At 55.5% G+C, this 21,016-nt stretch overlaps 1 protein-coding gene across 1 annotated transcript in view; it reads right to left on the bottom strand.

The window, feature by feature from the left end:
- Positions 1 to 246: 246 nt before the first annotated feature.
- The window catches only part of COL13A1 (collagen type XIII alpha 1 chain), an 80,086-nt gene continuing 59,316 nt past the window's right edge, over positions 247 to 21,016 (bottom strand). The window contains exons 31-38 of the mRNA XM_086679884.1: positions 20,117 to 20,197; positions 16,425 to 16,460; positions 13,577 to 13,630; positions 12,509 to 12,562; positions 11,453 to 11,488; positions 5,546 to 5,623; positions 2,599 to 2,637; positions 247 to 700 (exon numbers count right to left, since the gene is read on the bottom strand). Coding sequence (XP_086536010.1) covers positions 698 to 700; positions 2,599 to 2,637; positions 5,546 to 5,623; positions 11,453 to 11,488; positions 12,509 to 12,562; positions 13,577 to 13,630; positions 16,425 to 16,460; positions 20,117 to 20,197 — 381 coding nt within the window. The 3' untranslated portion in view covers positions 247 to 697. The remainder of the gene's footprint in view (positions 701 to 2,598; positions 2,638 to 5,545; positions 5,624 to 11,452; positions 11,489 to 12,508; positions 12,563 to 13,576; positions 13,631 to 16,424; positions 16,461 to 20,116; positions 20,198 to 21,016) is intronic.

Genomic DNA, 21,016 nt, shown 5'->3' with positions numbered 1-21,016 from the left:
AAATAGCCCTTTGGAGCCCTGGGGATCCTAGAGGGTTTCAGCACAAGTGAATCTGAGATGTTCACATGGCTCTAGAAAGAACTTGGGATATCTTACAATAGACGTTGCTTCAGAGTCCCCTCCCTCCCTCTGTTGGACCTCACAGTTTCATACAGTTGCTGTCTACTTCTGAGGACCCCTGCTTCGGAACTTGCTGCTCTCACAAGAAAGAACGTATTTAATTTAATGATTGATCAGGATCAGGAATTGCCACGTTTAACTTTTTTTAATAATGAAAATCCGTAAGAGCTTAAAATATTCTTGGCAAAAACACCACCGATGTCCACATCCCCGTGAGTCCACACGTAAGCTAGCCAGCACCTTAGTGTTGGCCGGCCCCCTTTGGCACCAGAACACTATAATTTATTAAGCTTCAATACTTAATAAGTGTGCACAAATATCATGCAAACATATGCCCGTACTCACAAACAAAAAGTGTATTAGAGTCGTAGACGTATACAAAACATCTTGTAAACAAAAGGAAAGAGGTTGGCATTTTCTGTACAAAATATGCAAGGTTTTCTTTTTCTTTCTTTTTTTTTTTAATAATAATCTGTAAGATGCATCATACTTCCGGCATTTTCAAAAAGTGAAAACTGTATAAAAATAAATACTCTATGTACAAACACACACACAGGCCAATCCCAGGTTAGAGGCATCACTGCAAAACAAAAACACACAAAACAACGTAGAGTTAGTGTCAGTGGGTCTGCGGGCGTCTACTTCCCCGGTGGGGAAGGAGTGTGCTCTCTGGAGGGCTGAGGGGGCAGCTCTGGAACGGGGCCCCGCGACCCCCTGGGCGGAAGACCCCAGAGCTGTCTGCACCCGGAAGGAAGGCAGAGGCAGGAAATCACTTTCGCCTTCCTGTCACCCCCTTCCTGGCCACTAGAGGGCACTTGCTCTCTATGTGGCCTTTGGGGGCTTGGCTGTTGATGAATTACCGCATCAACCCGGACTGAATTTCTGGTGTGGACCAACAGACAGGAGGCTTTCTAGTTACTTTCCCAAGACACCGTAGCTCTGGACAGTGGCTGTTCTCCCCCTGTCAACCTCAACCACCGCCATCTCCTACCCATCAGCGGCAACCTTGAAGAAGGCAATCTTGGAAACACGTCATTTGACACGTCTCTTCCCCCGCCTGTGGAGTTTTAACTAGGTCTCAAGGGACACACCAAAGGGACGAGGCATGGCTGGAGAGACGGATCCTCGGGGGGGCATCTCCCTCGAAGCTGAGCTTTTCCCTTCTCTGCTCAGGGATGCTTTGGGTACGTGTACTTCACCTTGGGCCTGGTGTCTTGGTGGTTTCACTACCTTTAACTCAATCCCGTGAGCTAAGGAGATTCCGGGCATTTAGCACAGAGGAACCCTTCATCTCATTGTTAAGCGGGCCACTACTGTCCCTGAGACAGGGCTGGGTTAGCTACGCACAAACTCTTGGATACGTTGGGTTCTCCTTTTAGAAGGACAGACCAACACCTGGAGACCACGTAGGGAGGGCTGTGAGAAGTCTCGGTGGGAGCCAGGTGGAGGGTGGCTGCGGAGGGAGGGTGGGCAGCATTGCGGCCGCCACCTTTGCCGAGGACCCGGGTGGGCTTCCGGATTAGTGACCTGATGGCTGTCATCAAGTCAGCACAGAGGAGCCCTGTGCTTTGGGGGCCCGGACTGAGCGGGGTGATTGGGTTCAGGAGCACAGCCCCGTGGTGTTAGACGGTGTTAATGATGCCAACGCCAAGGCTAGCGTGAGCAAATGAAAGCTCGTTGCTGATGGGAATTCTGGGAGCCCAGGAGACGCTGGGCAGCAGGTTCCCCCGTGTGCCAGCAGGAAGCTCTGGCAGCTTAAGTTCAAGGGGAAGGGTAGAGTGGTGAGCCGGTCAGTCTCTACGAGGAGGTATAGAAGCTAAGTGAGTTTGTAGTTCAAGCAACTTAGATTCCCGACATCTGTATAAATGTCATCATGTGGCTTACCTGACCTCGCGTGAACGCTGCGAGAATAGGTGCCGATAACTAATTTTGAAACACGGTCTAGGGGCGCCCTGGGTGGCTCAGTCGGTTAAGCGTCCAACTTTTGATTTCAGCTCAGCTCACAAAGATCCCAGGGTTGTGGGATCACCCTGAGTGTGGAGACCCTCTCTCTGTCCCTTTCCCCGTTCATGCCCTCCCTTTCTCTTTGTCTCTCTCTCTCTCTAAAACACAACAAAACAAAAACAAAAACCCAAAACAAAAAACCCCAAGGTCTAGTAGTCCTCGGAGGAAAGGTGCTGTAGAAATTAACCACACGAAGCATGAAGAGATCGGCTGTGGGGCTACATGGACCCGCCGTACGCTGGGGTCCGCGGATGCCTCAAAAAACATTTTTGAAGGTTCTCTAAGTGCGTGCAGTGAATGGGATGTTTAATGGGCACCCTGCCTTTGGGATCATTCCTTTCTCGACCCATGCCTTGCGGCCTCATCTGCAGAAAGGCCCAGCGTGGAAAGTGTGCGTGCATGATGTCACATGGGAATGGAGCCCCAAGGACCCCTGTGTCCCCCGAGGCACCGCAAACCACCGGGCGGCCTTACCTTGTTCCAACAGCCCTGGACTGGTAAGCCATCTTCGCCCTGCGGGGAGGAAGGAAGGCAGGTGGCTCAGACTCTGGGACAGCCCGGCGAGCAGGCAGGACAGGGGAGCAAGGGCCACAAACACTGTGGCAGCCCGCCTCTTGTCTATCCCTCTCCTCTGCTTCAGGGCAGAGCCTCCGAAATGGGTGGGAGGCAAGCCGGACTTCCCACTGACTAGGGTCACACGCAGTCACCGTGCAAGGCCAAGGGGGGGGGGGCTGCCCTAGCCTGTGGGGTCAGCGAGCAGCGGTGACCTGAGTGTCCTGTTAGGAACAGCCCTCAGCCGCGCAGGTCTCTGCTCTGGCTGTACTGAATGCTAGGTGCTCACAGCTCAGTCATTCAGCGCTTGGAGGCCTGTTTCGTCCTCTGCGAAACCTGGGGAAGGTGCGGTTGTATGAGGTGATCACTAAGGTGTCCCCAGCTCTCCTATGATCTTAGTTTCCTCCCTTCCTGAGCAGCAGGAGGAAGAGATCTAGGCGGTTCCCATCTGTTAATCAATAAGGAGGAGGGCGGGGTGCAAAGAGGCAAGCAACCTCACGGGAATCGCAACATGGTCTCGAGGTGCCTTCAGCAGGGTGACGCTGTCCTCGGGCTCAGCCTCAGCCATTACTGGGAATTTGGGGCCGGGGGCGGAGATGAAGTGGAGGATGGGGATCAACCGTGCCCCGTCTGTCCCCTTTGCCGGTGGCACCCACAGAGCACCTGTAGCCCCAGGACGTCCTGAGGCTTCTCGGGCCCTGATGTCCTGGCCCCCTCTGGCATACCCTGGGGGGAATCTGGAAACTGTGAGACAAGGTGGGAGTGTGAGGCTGAACCGGGGCCTAGATCTGGTCTAGAATTGCAGCCCAGATCCTAGAATTCCACGCTCCAGGGCACAGAAGGATGGACGCAGGGTTTCAGATGACTGGAGCAAGCGGTTAGCCCAGAGGTGGTTGAATGGGAGCCCTCTGTGCCGCAGATCGATTTCATCCACCACGACAGGTGCCTAAACCTCTGGCCTGGCAGGTAGCAGGCAGCCGGCCCGCCGCGGAGGGCAGAAGAAGCCTAGTTATCTCAAACTGAGATAGCTCCCCCTGCCCCCATGTCCACAACGACACAGGGCAGGGGACGGGAAAAGAGCCACGACGAGAAACAAGAAAGGGAAGATATGTACACTTCCCCAGCGGGATTCATAGACAAAGGACACATCGGTATGGGATGTTATTGCAGAAAATGCCACTTTGCATTAAGGACCAAATAAAGATGCCCTTCATTGTCCCCTCTGGGTCAGGGAGGGTCTGCAGGGGGAGGTGGTGCATTCCAGGGCTTCATGGAGACCTGCCCCCTTCCCCAGCCCGCCGTGGTGCGACACTTCACATGGACTCTGGAAGGGAGAGGAGCCTCCGCGGGGCCACGGCGGCATTCCCATTGGCACGTGATGGTGGCAGGGCGACAGAGGAGAGTGGGGCAGGCGGAGGGAGCGTGTGAGAGAGGAGCAGGGTGGCGCGGGCCAGCGGAACTCAAGGTACTCAGGCCACGGAAGGCACGTGGCCGAGAGGAGACCTGGCCGGTGATTAGTGGAGGTGCTCTGGGGGGACCGGGGGTCCTATGGCTGCGTGCTCGGGGGTCATCAGGCCAGGCGGTGGGGAGGTGGGGGCGGTGAGCAGGGGCTTCAGCAGAGGGGTGGGGGGAAGGGGGAGCATGCTACCCTGCAGTCTTCTTTTGTTGTCTATACTGGTCCTAAAAAGTCCGTTCACGGGGCTCCGTGGTCACTTCTCAGGGGCACACAACGTATTTTCCTACAACTTTTTCTCTTCTCTTCAGAGATAATTCTCGTGTGACCCCGGGGTGAGACGTGGGACCTGGAGTCCTCATCTCTTACTTGTATGAAAATAGTTACGTGCACTCTAGACCTCCTGGGGAAGTTTAGGAGGGCGGGAACCTTCTAAGCCAATTGCCTTGGAGTGAGGTGCCGTCCATTTCTCCCTTGCAGCGAGGTGAAAGGGTGGCTATGGGGCTAGGACGTCCCTGCCCGACAGACCCTGAGCCAGGTGTGAGCAGCACTGTGGCCACTCGGCCAGCACATGCGTGGGGAGGGTTCCTAAGAGCCTCCCTGTCTCCCCTCTTCTCTTCCTCAACTACATTCTCGACCTTTCCATTCTCTTCCAGACTTGCCGGTGGTGGGTCATCTGCAGATGAAAGGGAGGGAAGCCAAGCGAGGGTCTTGTAGTGTCTCCCCGGGTTGAAGCAAAAAGGATGACTCGTTCAGTATCTAAAATCCTGACCTTGGACCATCCTTTAGTTCTGGTGGTAGCACCGGGGTAACGACCCCAGAGCCAGCCTGGAAGAACGGGAAGAGTGGCCCCCTCTTCTACCTCAGTTCTAGAACTTCTCAGTCTACCCACGTTTATGAGCATGCCCGTCTGTCCCCGGCCACATCACAAGATGGCGGAACTGGAACGGGTGTGGGACTGGCTCAGGCCTCCCATTCAAATGTTCCGCCTGGGGCTCAGCTGATGCTTGCTGAACCAACCGCAGTGTGTGAAGGAAGAGAAGTCACAGTTGCCAAGAACCTGTCCAGAGGATCTCACCTTCCTGACTTTCTGGGGGCAGGTTTGCCTAGAAGCCCCTAGGAAGGGAGGGTCGGACGCGGGATGGCTCACATTAAGGGGATGTGCTTTTGCAGCAGCTGGAGGAAGAAGCCGAGAAAACATCTGGCAAGCTTTGCGTGCTCCAGGGGGCATGCTTGGAGGCCCTGGGGACCAGCCAGGGCAGGGTGACCCTTAGCGTCTACAGAGAGAAGGGGCAGGAAGTGGAGACCGAGTGGGCAGGAGGCGTGAGGAGGGCGGCTGGAGAGGCATGCGGGCAAGAACCACACACGTGGGGAAGCCTGAGTCGGCCACGCAGGCGAGGGAGGGTGATGCCATACCAATGGGCACGGGGCATCCAGTCCGTCCAGCCCTGGTAACCCCGGCTCCCCTTTCTCTCCTTTAAAACCTCGGTGTCCCTGTTCACAAAACCAACCACGATGATTATTTAGGTTGAGGCCGGCCAGCTCCGACTGTGGAGTGGAGAGGCCCAAGTCTTACCCCAGCCAGGATGCAGGGCCTTGAGGCATCTACGAGCAGGGCCCAAATCCCCGTTGATCCTCCTGTCCCAGATTCAACCTCTGCGCTCTCTTTGGCTGCCACAAGAGCTGAGCCGTGGCACATGTACGACCAGCCCCCTCCCCGTCTGAAGACTGAATTGGAAACAGCGCAGATGAACTTCAAAGGTAGCGTAGCATCGTTTTCAGAGCCATGGATTGTGAAGGCACTTGAGAAGCCCGGCCGACGTGCCACAAATCAGCCCTCAGAAGCCTGTCTGGGGGTGCTTCCCTACCGGTTTTAGCTGGATGGCTAGTGGGCATCGGGAGGCTGTATATTAAGAGCCCCCTTTCTCCGGCCTTGTTCTACCCAGTCTGGGGTATAGATGGCCCCCGGGGGACATGAACCCGGGCGGTCTCCTGCATCCTGACAGAGGATCCCAAAACAGCTTGAACTGCTGGCCACAGAGGGGGCCGTGAAACGAAGAAGGCAAACGAGGGGCTCACAAACGCTACAGCGGCTTCCAAAGCCATGCTGGAGCTCGCGGCCAAGGCCTGCTCCCCAAATCCCTTTCCTCGGGAGCGGGTTCTCATTTGCACATGTCCACTGTTCTACAGCTTTGAAGGAAAGGGGTTCAACCAGAATGACTGCAGCTGTGGTTTGAAGGCAACGCCAACAGCAGGCAGAGTTTCCCTGGCCGAGTGAGCGGATATTTGCCTTCTTGGTTTCAAACTTGGCAAACCTCAAGGAACACACCAGAACAATGCAAGTGATAAAAGAAGACATACCAACGGGCAGGGGGCGTCTAATCCAGGCGCTCCTTGGTCTCCCTTATCCCCTTTAGGCCCTCTAGAGCCTTTCTTCCCCCTCTCCCCCTGTAAATAATGGTTTAGTCCGAGAGAAAAAAATAACATCAAAACTTTAGGATCGTTCCCGTGTTAAGGTTAGAAACAGAAAAAGAAAAAAAGAAAAATCAAAGAGGGAAAATACCGTCTCTTCATTAGGATCTTCTTCCCAGTAGGATTTGAGGCCAGCACCCATCCTTACTCCTCTAGAAACTGGAGACTTTGGTTCAGGCAGGTGGGCAGGGGGCAGGGAAGGAAACTGAGGCCCGGGGACAGGGAGCAGTGGGGCTCAAAGCTGGAGGTGGAGGGGAGTGTCGATGGAATCTACCTGTGGCCAGCGTTGCTAACACCAAGCCCAGAGCGGTCTGTGATGAACAGAGGACCCACTTCCTTCTCTTCGAGGGTCCATTTTTGAAAGGCTTTGACATGGCAACTTTTGTCCCAATTGGTTTTCATCCCTTTGATATTCTATTAGGAGGCAAGATGATTTTATCCAGAACCCTGGGGTATGTGTGTGTGTTTGTGTGTGTGTGTGTGCACATGCGTGTGTGTGAGCGTGTGAAGATGTGCTTGGGCATGCGTGTACACGTGTGTGCATGTACGATTGTGTGCTTGCACATGAGCGTACAAGCGTCCATGTGTACGTGTGTGTCCAGGGCTCATGGTGGCTCCTGGTTCTGTGAGGTCCTCTCATTGTACGTGCGTCTCTGGCCCGTCCTGGGCCGGATCATAGGCAGCTATTTGTATATTTGTATATTGACAGGTTGGTTCAAGGAGCTCATTTGTTTCTGCAAAACTTCCCTAAGCATCCTCTTTCTAAAATTGAACCCCACTTTGTATGCGTCAGGATCACTCTCCATTTAAAAAGGGGCAATGGGGAGTTCTTTAATGACTTTGAGTTTGGATTTTCACATGTTGGGTTTCCTGACAAAGGGGCCGAGTGTGCCCGTGGGGAGCCTTCGTGGGAACGGGTCTCCTCAGCCGCAGAAGGCCGATGGCGTAATGCCTGGGGGCTTCCACTGTGCTCCCCGAGGCGGATAAGACCTTGAAGGCGGGCAGCGCGGGATCAGAGCAAAGGCTTGGAGCCAGAGCGCGTTCTGCTTATTACTAGCAACGTGTCTTGGGGAAGTTACTCAACCTCTCTGAGCCTGTAGAACATGGATAACATGACCTGCTTCAAAACTTTGGTGTGATGTCTTTGTGCACGGTAAGTGCTTAATACTGACACATGGCACGCGCTCAGCCGGTGAGAGTTGCCGCACAATGATGCCAATGACAATTGTTACTTCTTGTTGGCCAGTATTGGAGCCGAGGCTCCGGACACCATCCTGTCACGTCTACTGTGTTCCTGCAGTGGAGGGCTGCAAGGTTCCTCGGAGGGAGGCAAAGGACGAGAATAGTTTTTATGTTTCCCCGAATCTTTGGGAAGTCCGCCCATTTCTTGATTCCAGGGGTTCCCTGTGATGGCCAGTGCACTGGTCTGAGTGAGTTTTCTGAAGTGCAAATACTCACTTGGAAAATGCTGTGTTTAGGAGGGAACATGTATATGCGCATTAGGTGTGACTGTGTTGGCCCTGAGCTATGCCCACCAGTGAGAACATGATGGCGTGAACTGTCCCCGAGCAGTGGACAAGCAAAACCACCGGCTGCTTGGATGGGAAGCCCACGGTCAACTTTCTCAGCAATGTGGTCCCTTATTCACCTTGGGTCAGGTCAGTGTAAAAGTAAACACAGCTTCCCATGTTCAGAGGGTGGGCAAAGCTCCTGAGGGGTTGGCGGGGGTGGGGTTCCAGGTCCCTGATGACTCGCCTCTGGGCAACAGAGGGTCGGCGGTGGTCCTGACTTTCCAGGTGGGCAGCTTGCACCACGGGCGCCATGTTCTAAGGGCCCAGGAAATGGCTTTACAGTGGAGGCCCTCTGGAGATAGTAGAGTGCCAGCTTTACCTACATTTCCCCTGCCTCCCACCCCCAAAGAGTGACAAAAAGAGGCCCTGGCAAAGAGGGGGTTCTAGATGGGGAAAGGGCAAGTTAAAGTCGAGGAGCAGAGGTTTCTGTAAAATATAGGGATGCATGAATTGACCTGAGAAGAAATAAATTGCAGCTGGGAGAGTGGAAAGAAAAGGATGAAGGGTATGGGGTTATGGTAATGGGGTGGACATGTTGGGCGGGGGGGAGAGATACTGAAGGAGTGAAGGAAGGAAGTGTCCAGCCCGGGCCAAAAGAGATAATGGAGGAAGGAGAGGTAAGGAGGCAAGGGGACCTGGGGGAGCAGGCCGCTCGCACGCACAAGCACATGCACACCCAGACGGCGCGTCCCGCAGTGACCGCTGCCTCCCCGCGTGCACGCAGACCTTCCGGCTGGCTGGCTGGCAGGCAGTCCCACCGCGGCACCCAATTTTCCTGACGCCAGATTGCCAAATTCGTGCCACCTTTTTCATCCTAAACGTGGCTCCTGGGCCCAGTGCACGAGGCCGCTAAAGGCCGAGAAGAGTACCGTCTCTTGCGACAAGGACAGAACATTCTTTCCGTTGCCCTTTGTGTCCGTCCCCCTTAGGAAAGTGCCTGTTTGGGGCTCTGGGCCTTGCCGGCTACTGCGAGGACCTTCTTCCTTCCACGAACAGGAAAGAGGCTCCAAGGCCGTTGCCTGGTGGGACACAGGCAAGCCTAGTTTTAAGATGGCGCCTTGGTTCACCGTAAGTCAGAGCAACAGGCTTGCGGTGCAGCGACCGGGGGCCTCTCGGAGGCCCAGGCATGATGTGTGGCGAAGTCTGAGAGCTACCTCAGGTAGCCACCCTCTCCTACGGGGGTGGGGGGGGGGCGGGGCTTGGAACACCTGCAGCTTCACCTTCATGAGCAACAGTGGGGCTTCTAACTAGAATGTCATCTAAGCCCCTCTGGGCTTTTCCCTTGACCGAAGTGTCAATACTCTGAGCTGCAAGCCTAAGGGAAAAAAACTGTCCATGGCAAAGCATTGACTGTGCTTGGAACTTCCTTTGCTTTGAAGGCTTTATCACCAAGCCTCTACATCTCTCCCCAAAGGTCCATTAGGGTCTGGGGTAGAAAGAGGTCTGTCTGAGGAGGTGAGATGTAGGGGGAGCTCTTCCAGCACATTCTGGCATCCCGAGAGTCAGATCTCTTGAATAGAGGACACAAGCTGTTCCTTGATTCAGAGACCCGCTCTTCGGAATAAGTCAGTTGTCCTGTACAGTATGCTCGAAAGCGGGTTTGTGCAACTTGACCGTTTGCCGGACTTGACTTTTACTAAGTGGCATATTGCTAATTTACGGGTGGGGCAGGGGAAAGTGTGTAAAACTTTTAGCTAGGAAGGAGTCGTGGAGAAGAAATATTCTCCCGTGGATTCCTGGGACCTCACTGGCGCATTCAGCAACCCCAGTCCCTGACATCAGCACCTCCAGCCTCCTGCCACCCCTCCAGCTGGGACAAGGGCATCTTTCTGCCTGTCTCCACGTCTAGGGCAACACGATCACTGCCACCGGAGGACTGGCTTTGCAGCCTCCAAATGGCTCACTGCCTCAAGCCAACTGGAAAAGTCTTAAGAAATCGTTCAAAAAGTATTAATTGAGTATGGCAAAGACAACCAGAGCACTGTAGAAATAAATTAGAAAGGGAATTAGTGTGCCAGCTAAGAGGTGGAATGATCAATTTTTTTTTGGTGGTCACAGTCAGGAAGGTGGGCTTCCCAGCCTGCCTGAACAGCCAGCACATTTCTGGAAGTAGGTCTGTTTCTTCTGGTGATTTCTAGACTTGGTTTCCCGCGGACAGTTTGGTAGGGGTCCCTCTGGCTGCTTCCTCTTACTTATAGAGGCCACAGAACAAATTGAGTTGCTTTTGACCCGCTGCCAGAAAGGACAATTTAGGGATAGAAGGAGTTCAGTAAATACACCTTGAGTTGAAATGACAGGATATAAGATATAAGCAAGATATAAGCATACAGATTCTGGCACTTTCTAGCCATGAACACGGTTATCAGTGCTCGAAGATCAGCCAGAAGACCAGCGTTTGAAAGCTATCTGCTGTGCCTCTGTCTGCGTGAGCTCAGTATATTTTGTCGTGATTCTGGCCTGTTCTCCATCCGTTCCCCCACTCATTCTCGTCTACCTCTAAGACCCTTGGATATTATGACCCACTAGAAGATGCGCTTGGGCCTCTAAGAGCTGTGTGCCACACTCCGAGAACCACTGGGAGGAAACAGCAGATGAGACGTTCTATGAAGGGACCCGGTGGCCATCTCTCGGTCGGATGTAGTTAAATGGTCCCTGCTGGGCCCAGAGGCGTCTTGTGTCATCCACCGTGTACGATCATATGGCCATGGGTGCTGTGGACATTCAGTAATTGTGTCCTGCTGATGACGGCAGAAACCAAAGGGACAGCAAAGGACCTCGGGAGGTGCAATTCATTTCATGGTCCTGCTGACTTTTTCCAAGAGAAATAATGGCTGTGATGATGTTTTAAAGGGTTGGCTGCTTACAACAGCTGTCTGCTTGTGCTTGGAACTGGAATTTATTTCTTTCTCACCAGTGGCCTGGGACGCCTGGCGAAACTAAGTTTCAGAAAATACCATTTAGGGGTCCGTTATCAGGGCACCCTAGGGAGAGCTGGGCACGTGACTCCCGTTGCTGGATGGCAATGCTAATCTGATGGCCACCCTGGGATTCAGTCTCCCCTTGTCTTGTGGAAAAAATCCATGCTTCTATTTCAGGATTAGGCCTCAGGCTGCCTGCGTGCTACACAGTGAGCCCCTCGCTATAAAGCCTTTTAATTCAGGATGATTTGCCAGGAAAAACTGTATCTGCCCATGTTTGGGTCAGGAATCCCCAATTGATCATTCCACCACATCATGAAGACATTAGTAAGCAGAGCCAGAGTGCAAAGGCTCAGACTCACCCGGTTTCCTTTGTCCCCGGGTGGTCCATGTAAACCCTGTAATAAATCGCACAAACGAAGATGCGTTAATGAGAAAAGGCAGGATGGCCATCCCGTCCTTCCTTCCAGGATCATAAAGGTCTTCACTGATGTCTGATTCATCAGAGACAGGCTTCATTATCCCCATTTTACAGAAGGGGGACAAAGGGGCTTGACCTAGAGACAAATAATGAGTGATGGGCAAAGCCAAGAACACGGTCCTGGTTTTCTCTCGCTGCAGCCGAGCCCCGGGCCGGCGGCTCTATTCTTCTAGCTCACTCGTGCTAATGAGTGCCAGGTGCTGAGGACACGGCCTGGACACAGAGAACTCTCCTGGCAGAAGAGGTGTTTGCATGGCTCTCCCGCCAGGCTCTTGCTAGAGAAATGACCCCAAAGCTGCTCATACCGTCTTTTCAAGGCACAGGCTGTTCTCCATTGTCTTTAGCTAGGGGAACGGCACAAGGCAAGGACCGGCCAGGGTTAGCCCGAGCAAAGCTGCCTGGGCATGGAACTGGTGAACAGAGGTACCACCTCCCACCTTCCAGTGGGTGGGAAACAAAGGTCCTGGCTCTCTTGGGCGACCAACTTTTAGAACAACCCAACGGGAAAATCTGCCGTAATTGGGAAGGCTGTCTCTTGGGAGAGTCGCCCCTCTCATGAAACCTCTCCCTCTGGCATTACGATGTTGTGGATTTGATTCTGCCCCTCCTCGACGGCAGGGGCCGCTGACACATTCGTCTGTGAGGCCCCCACTGCACGGAACACAGAGGCTTGCAGCAGGAGGGGCTCGTATGCGTTTGCCTCATGCCTGAGGACCTGAGGCCCAACAGGGGCCACGCGTCCCAAGCACTGCCTCGAGCAGTGCCCGGCAGGGAAGTTCCACGGCCAGTTGGCTGTTGGCAGCCTCCTCTGTCACAGAAATCAGCGTTCTGGCTTAGCTCTGGATGTCTGCTCCGGGCTCTGGGTTTTCTGTTGTGACGATGGCTCTGTTGGGGGTAGGGACGGGCGGAGAGAAACTTCCCGTCCCGCGACACTTACAGGAAGCCCAGCCGCTCCTGATGGTCCTGTCATCCCAAGGTCGCCTTTGCTGCCCTGAAACAGGAGAGAGAAACCCATGAGCCCTCCCTGACGGGGCAACAACCTTCCATCAACCGTTTTCTGTTTTTGTGTGAAACCCAGGAAACCTCTCCAGTCCCCTCAAAGAGCCGTCACTGCAAAGCAAGGGCTGAGCGGAGGGCTTGACTGGTGTGGACTGTGCCTCGGCACCTCCCTCCCTCCAGCAGAGTCCATCCCCCGAGGCCCTCTGGAAAGACCGGACACTGTCCTGAAGGTAGTTGCTGGCCCTCAAGCAGAAGCCGGGGAGGGGAACAAGAAGCAGGACATGAGCATGGACAGCGAAGGTGGGGAAGAGGCAAAGAGCTTTGATTTCTTCTTTGAAGCCACAACTGTCCCCTCTGAGAGCAGCCATCCTGGTTCCCAAAGTGGCTGTGATCTCAGGGAAGCCTGTGACCTAGGGAGGAAGTCTAGTGTCCCAGCGGCTCTCCGGTGACCCGCCCTACGCGGGCCTGGTTGGGGAAGAGCTGACGGACGGGACGGGCAGCCCTCCTCGTCCCCTGAGCCGAGCCCCCCACTGGCACCGCACATGCCCACTCCTCCGGCTGCGGCTGGGAGACGTGACTGTGGGAGCTGGCCTGACGCCCGTCTTCCTGACTGCCAGGATTTTCTTATGCCACCTGGCACTCCGTTCTATGCTGTCTTCCTCAATCATACAGGGTTTAGGTGTGTCTGGTCCCAGCAGCACCGGGGACCTTGCCAGACTGAGCCTGTGACTAATGCCAGGTGACTAGGAGCCTAGCACGGGAAGCTGTCCGTCTGTCCGCTCACAGCTATAAAGTGAGCAACCCAGGCCGGCCGGCTCCCCCACGGGCTGCTGTGAAGGTCACTGGGAGAGGACAAGGAGGTACCGGCTGCTCCAGGAGGAATGGGTGGGGGCTAAGGACCCGCGGCTGAGCCCGGGCCGGGGCGCTGGCCCCCTCCTGGTGTTCACACTCGCTGCCCCTGGTGTGCAGACCACCCCCCTGGTGTGCAGGGTTCCCGAGCGCTCACCCTCTCGCCCTTTGGTCCCGCTGGGCCTGGAACTCCGACTGGTCCTGGAGTACCCTGGGGAGGCGAAAGAAAGCAGACGTGAGGGGGCCGGTGCCAGGGGGAGCCCCGGGAGCCCCGCCCGGCGCTGGAGATGAGCAAGGTCCAGAGGCCCATTTTCAGGGTTGGCGAGGCCAGGCTCGTTCAGGGCAGTCATTCGACTGGGGCGGGTTCCTGTTTGGGTGGGGGGCCTCGGGGAGAGAGGCGTCCCCCTGCCTCAGAGCCAGATTTGAGGGGGGAAACCCTTTCGCTTCACCACCAAGCTTGCCAAGGCTGAAAACGGTAGAACTGTTGCTTAGTTTGCTCCCTGAAGCGCTTGGGAGGGGTGGGTGCCATCCCCAGGGTGGGGGCGCGGGCTGGCACCTGCTTGCCGTCGCAGCTCCACATGCAGCGGGAGGCGCTTCATGCCACAGAGACCGATGCAGACGCACACACAGAGGCAGGCGCGGGAGGGTCGTTCAGCCACCGCTTAGCCCACCCGCCCCACCGCCCCGGCCTCCCGCCTCCGGCCGGGCCTCTGCACCCGCTCCCAGGCCCCGCGGGGCAGGCTGCACCGGACAGTGAAGCAGTGTGCCTCGGACGGGTGCCAGCGCTGGCCTGGCCGGGAGATGTGCCCTGCTGGCTCCCGAATCGGGGCTGCCGGGGGGTGGGGGCGGGGCTGGCCGTGACACAATTATCTTCGCCAGTTTCCACCCGGACTGGACGAAGTGTGCATCTCAGAGCTTTCCTGTTGCTCGGCCTCGGTGTTTAGATTTCCTGCTCAGACAAGGACTTGAGGACGAGGGGCTGGCCTGTGCGCGGCTTTCTGGGGCACGAGCCATTGGGGAAACGCTGACTGACCTCACGCGGAAAAGAAAAAGAGCGCTAAGACGTTCTCGGTGCCCCCTTTGCAACTACGGGGGGAGGACTGGGCAGGTGGCACAAGGGCGCCTCAAAAATGAAGGGGCCCCGATCAGGCTCAGAACGGCACTCCGGGGTCCCTGGCCTGCTTCAAGTCAAGCCTCTCAGGCCTTTCAGCTCTGCGATATTGGAGACGTTTCTCGGGCTCTCTGAGGGTCCGTTTTCTTCCCTGTGAAATGGGGATGATGATACGAGTATCTGCTTTTGAGGCCCCTGCCCATTAAAACGGTTGAATGTATGTCACGCATTCGGCACCAATAAATGTCAGTATTGGCTGGGCAGGGTTATTTGCCCCATAAAACTTTTCCTTTAAGGTTGTGATATTGATTTAATGAGGGAAAATAAAACCTGGGGCCCAAAGGGGACAGCATCTCTGAATTTGCACTGCTCCCCCGTCCGTCCAGGAAGAACGGAGCGCGTCGTGAGGACGGTTTTGCTTTCTCTGATTCCAGCCACAGATCATCCCCCTCGCCTGACGGGCCACCTGGGGAAGGTGCGCTAGGTGTGAGGAGGATGAAAAGGGAGGGACTGGGGAGGAGCGAAGCCGGAATGATGCCTGGAAAAGAGGTCTAGTCTCCGTATGGGAGCAGGTATAGTGTCGCCTCCGTAACCGCATGGTGGAGGGGGGCTCTGGAAGGGCCGTGGTCTCGGCTGAGCCACGTCACCGCCTCCGCTTGGTGAGGACACGTGCACTAGGACGAGGCTCTGCGGCTCCTTCTCGAAGCTCTGGGCTCCCACTGCACCAGCTGTGAGGTCCACCTCCAGGGCCCCGAGAAGGCCCACTGTTGCCTTTGTGCTTTTGACATCGGCCTGTACCCCAAGTGGATATCCTGCACCTCCACAAATGAAAGCCTGCAAACTCGCTTTCCCCTGAGGGCCATTCCAGCCAGCTCATTAGAACCTCGACTTCTAGGCAGACCATGCAGCCGTGGCCTCACAAGTGTCCCGCAAAGGCAGGGCGGGGACTCCCTGGCTGGAAGGGGCTGGGCGTACCCACAGCTCTGGTGACGGCTCCCGGGCAGGGAAGTTCAGCCTCCTGGCCCTCGGTGGTCAGTGATCCCTATACCCTGGGAAGGTGACAGGCTTCAGTGGGAAAGCCACTTCCCTAAAGACCTCCCGGGGTGCTCTGGGAGGGGCCTGGCAGGTGGAGAGGAGAGGAGAGACTCTTTTTCTGATGCTTCAGCTGTTTGTCACGAGAAGAAGGGCCAGGCGCTTTCTAGTCATGAGTAGTGATGCCTGTTTTCTGGAATCAGAAAAGAATGAAGAGGGGACCCGAATGTTCCTGACTTGCTCTGCATAAGCCCCCTGTTGAATCGCGGGGCCGCTGCGGCACCACAGGAAGTGGCTATAACATGCCTGCCGAACACTGAGCTGGGACCGTCCCACGTGATCCTAGATGCTACACCTGTCCTCACCCCAGGACACTCCACAGGGGCTGCACAGGACTAGGAAGCCCTTGTGGGCAGACAGGAGATGGACAGAGCTCACAGCATGAAGACAACACGGCATGACAGGCACATACAGACACTGTTGTGTTTGGTGGGCGTAAGTCAGGGTCCCGACCCCTGGGGCTGGGCTCCCAGGCTGCACTCGGCCCTCCGCGAGAAACAGAGTCTATGCCGCTGGAGCAGACTTCCACCCCGTGCCCGGCAGTCAGGAAATTCAGATTTGAGGACCCTGGGTTCACACGATGGCCGGGGGAATTCAGACGAAGGCCAATCCGTCTTTGGCCGAGAGACCCGAATAAGCGTTTCTGAACTGAGTGCAGACGGTACCTTTCTGGTGTTGGTGGCGGGATGAGGCATGACTCACGGGGAAAACGAGGCCACAGCGGGACAGGGACAGACGAGAGGGGTCACAGGCCGGGGGTGGGGTGGGGTGGGATGACGGGTAACGGAGAAGCGACACTCACCGGTGGCCCAGGCCTGCCGTCCAAACCTGAAGCTCCCTGGACGAAGGGAACAGTTTGACCAAGAAAAGGGGAGGGGAGGAACGGGAGGGAGAAAAAGGGACCGGGGAGGGAAGAGGTGAGTGAAGCAGTGACTCTGGACAGACACAAATGCTGGCAATCAAACAAAACGGGAGAAATAGGCTTGGGAGGACAGGTAATGGTATTCACACGGAAACCAACAAAAACGGACACTGGGTGCAGTGTGGCCGACCGCTGAGCAGGCCGGTGGAGATCCGTGCAGATAGCTGTTCTGATCCTGTTATCCCCTCTCAGAAACCCCTCTCCCAGGGGCTTCCAGTGCCCCGGAGAAAGGGACGCAGAAAGAGAATTCGTGGGAAGGTGTCTGGAACCAGAGGTAGTGCATCCCTTCCCCAGGACCAGTCTCACCGCAGATGGACAAGCCTGTGTGGACGGTGGGTTGTCTTCCCAGCGTCTTTGGCACAGCTGCTGAGACCAGGCCATGCTGGGGAACCCTGAGGAAATCAGTACTAAGTTGGGAACCTGGGGGAGAAGCCAGCCTGCTTCTGCTCCAGCGTTGGGGCTCGGATGTTAGTGCTAACGATGCCTGACCTTTCTCTGGCACTGCAGTTTGCAAGACTCAGCACGAACTCGATCCTTTCGTGTTGTCCCAAACAAGGGCCCTTTTATAGAAGAAGGCTTTGGGGGCAGCTGACTGCGACAAAGGTCTAAGGCCACGTACGCCCTGGAGTAAACTGGCTGGCGGGCGGGATGCTATTAAGACCATTTGCAATGCAGCATCCAGTGATATATGAGAGGGGAATAGGCTGGGAAGCTGCCCCTGAGACCCACCTAGAAAAACCAGGGGGAAATTTGTCTAATGACTCCAATGTGACAAACCACAGAGAAGGCAGTGGAGACACTCTGGCCCCGTAAGGACTGAGTTCTTAAAAACTGCTTCCAGCAGTTCAGAAATGAGCCTAGGCCAGGGTGCCTGGGTGGCTCAGTTGGTCAAGTGTCCGACTTCCGCTCAGGTCATGATCTCGCGGTCCATGAGCTCGAGCCCCGGGTCGGGCTCTGGGGTGACAGCTCAGAGCCTGGAGCCTGCTTCGGATTCTGTGTCTTCCTCTCTCTCTGCCCCTCCCCCCACTTGTGCCCTGTCTCTCTCTCTCCCTCAAAAATAAATAAACATTTAAAACATTAAAAAAAAAAAAAGGAAAAAGAAATGCGCCTAGGCCTCAGGATTGTACGGCGGGGCGATGCCCCCCCCCCCAAGGAAGGGCAGGGGAAAGGGTGCTGGGTAGTAGGGTCCTCCGGGGACTTCCTTCTCAGTATTAGAATCACAAAAGTTCCAGGATGATCTTGACTCACAGCCTAGAAAGCTGTGGTTCTCAACCCCACTGCCACATGAGAATTTCCTGGGGGAACATGTCAAATAATACAGATGCTTGGGTCCCACCCCACCCCAACTCAACCAGAGTCTCCAAGAATGAGGCTGGGAGTAATGGCATGTTTGGAAAGCTCCAGGCAACTCCAGTGTGTAGCCAGCCCTGAGAACCACTTCTGTAGGGCAAACAGGAGGAACTGAATAGGATGTCCTAGAAAAGCAGACTCCTACCATATGGCATACAATACTGCGGTGAAGCCAAAAATCAGAGCTTTCGCTAAATACTGAGTTATCTTGAGAGATCTGGAGCAGTGGACACAGACTGGAGGTTTTCAGGGCATATGTGGGCCACTGACATATTTTGCACAATCTGCAGAGTTGCAAGGAATTTTGACTTCACGTTAGAAAATGGGGAGATTTCGTGTAAAATGCCAGCTGTCCAGCTTCCTTTGAAAAATGAGACTATCCAGAATACTGGACCCTCATTCCCCCAAGGCGACAGTCAGCTGAACTGAGGAGGGACGGCTTTCCTTAAGAAGAGACCCATGGTCTCCAGTGGGCCACAGTCCCCACTCCTCCCTATTGTATCTCCGAAGGCCCCGTCTGTTGCCAGCTGTGAATATGCTTGCTCTGTTGTTTTCCTAAGCTAGCAAAAGTATTTCCCTGTGCCCGTTTCGCTATTGAAAGTTGACAGGTTGGGGGTGCCTGGGTGGCGCAGTCGGGTAAGCGTCCGACTTCAGCCAGGTCACGATCTCGCGGTCCGTGAGTTCGAGCCCCGCGTCAGGCTCTGGGCTGATGGCTCGGAGCCTGGAGCCTGTTTCCGATTCTGTGTCTCCCTCTCTCTCTGCCCCTCCCCCGTTCATGCTCTGTCTCTCTCTGTCCCAAAAATAAATAAATGTTGGGAAAAAAAAAATTAAAAAAAAAAGAAAGTTGACAGGTTGAAGGTAGACTGGCACTTTGTCTTTCCTCTGGCACTTTCTTTGTTTATACAACCTGTTTGGTCTCTGTGCCGTTTGCATTGCAACCCCTGGCTCCAGTCCCCAGTGTTCACTAGGGTGTTGGGGCCATGAAGGCGGGCAAGGAGAGATCTGTGGTTGAGCGGGGGCAGGAAGGCTCTTTAACAGTAAGGAGCACTTAACCATGCCGGACATAGCCTGAGACACAGGAAAACGTCTGTTCAAGTCATCAGTTTTCTTTCAGGTACATCGGCTCCTTCCTTAAATGGTCCTACATTTGATGCGCTAATGAGCGTGGAATCATACCTTTCGCTCTTGCTGTTTGGTTGCTGTGATTATATTAATCAGACCTTCGAGCCCTGCCAAGCTGGGGTAACTGGGTTTCTCTTTGTTGGAGAACAAAGCTGTTCTTTCCGGCTTCCCGGGGTGGGAACTGGCCTTGTGCCTGGGACGGAGGAAGCCCCAGTGGCTGGAATGGCCTCGAGAAGGGGCAGCCTCTGGCGTGGCCTGACCACTGACTTCACATATGCCATCAAGTGACGCTCTTTCTTCTCTGGGGCCATCAGTAAAATGAGGAGATGGGCCGCGAATGACCATGCTAGCTCTAGAAAACCAAGCCACGAAGAGTGCCAGCCCCTCTGGGGTGTGAGGGAGGATGAAGCCCAGGGCTCCAGGGAGGGCGAGGCGGTGACAAGGCCATGAGCCCCCTGGAGTTTGGGACAAAAGATTCGCCCAGGCCGGGCCCCACGTCTGGAACTGTAGATGCCTCCCAAGCGGCCCCTCGCCCTGACCTGGGATCTGATCTCAGGGCAGGCTGCGACGAGAGATCTGAAAGGCCTTAGCCTGCTGGGACCAGAGAATCTGCCTTTGTACAGGCTTTTCTGCCGTGGCCAGTGCTTAAGAGCAGAGAGTGGGGGCTCTGCTCGGGTCTCCGTAGGAAAATAAGAGAGAGACGAAGACGTTTCACTGTCTCCTTGCCCCCGGGTCCTTCACGCTGGGCTCCCAGGAAGGCAGAGCTTTACTGCCTCTGAATCAGGCACATGTAGGCCAGAGGCTGTTCTCAGGCTGTTCTGTGGCTCTCCAGCTGGGTGCTCCTTGGGGGGGGGGGTGTCATATGTAGCTGTCTATTCCCCCCACACCCAGGCCAGGACCTGGCCCAGAGGGAGCCCTCGGTAAGGGAATTAGAGGCTATGACCTCGCCCGGGGTAGGAAAGCAAAACCACGCGGAGTTCAGGGATGCTCAGAGCTTGGGAACCTGCAGCAGTGTTCTCCTGGGGTCCCGTACACCACCCGGCCTCCTCAGGACCACCCGGCTGGGCTCCTCACGGTGCTGCTGGCTCTGAGATACTTACGGGTAATCCCAGCGGCCCTCGGTCTCCTTTCTCTCCCTGGACACCCTTCTCTCCTTTTGCTCCATCCAGTCCCGCTTCCCCCTGAAGGAAAGGGAGGGGGGAAGATCACAGATGGGGCACGTCTCAGCCACCTCAGTCTTGCGTTCTGGGATCCTGGAGGGTGGGGTGGGTTGGGGACATGAGGGCAGGTAGAGGATGAAGGAGGGAGGCGGTGGAGGTGGCTGGCCCAGGGATGGCAGGCTGGAGACTCCAGGAGTCCTTGAATTCCTAGCCTGACTCTCCCTCAGTTCGAGTCCTCAGTATGCCTGTGGTGACTGGGAGGTCCCCCTAAGAAAAGGGGGTGGAGTGGACACAAGCCCACAGGGCAATTCCAGGTGGGGCTTGGGCCTAAGTGACCACTTGTATAGCAGCAAAAGTGGGGCCCTCCAGACACTGGCAGGTGCCTGAAATGCCAGCATGGGAACCCCGAGGCTTGCGAACTAACTGGGACAAGAAATTGCCCAACAGTCCCCTGAAGTATACTGGGGCAGGAAGTAAGGGCCAGTAGGCCATCAGCGCCCAGCCCCTCTTACCCAGTTGGAATGCTTTTAAGTGGGGAGCCTGGGAGACCTCCAGGCTAGAGACCAGTGGGTTTGGACCCGGGGAGGGGGCCCACACTACACCCCTCTCTGTCTCCCACCCAAACTTCAAGGAGAGTGAAGGATCTGGGGTGGGTCACACGGAAAGGGATTTCATCATCTGCTAGGAATCTACCCTGTCACTCACTGGGTGGATTAATGGATGGGAAAATTCTAAATCCAAAGCCTGCCCAGTGTCAATGATGGATGTGAAAAGGACTGTAGGACTTCATTCTGTCCTGATTGTAGCCACTGGCTAGAGGGCCACGCGATTCCATTTAGG

This window comes from Puma concolor, chromosome D2 (genome assembly GCF_028749965.1).
Source record: "Puma concolor isolate L17-30 chromosome D2, mPumCon1.1.hap2, whole genome shotgun sequence".
Taxonomy (NCBI): Eukaryota; Metazoa; Chordata; class Mammalia; order Carnivora; family Felidae; genus Puma; species Puma concolor.
Note: the sequence above shows the minus strand (reverse complement) of the source record. Positions and strands in the feature narration are given on the sequence as shown.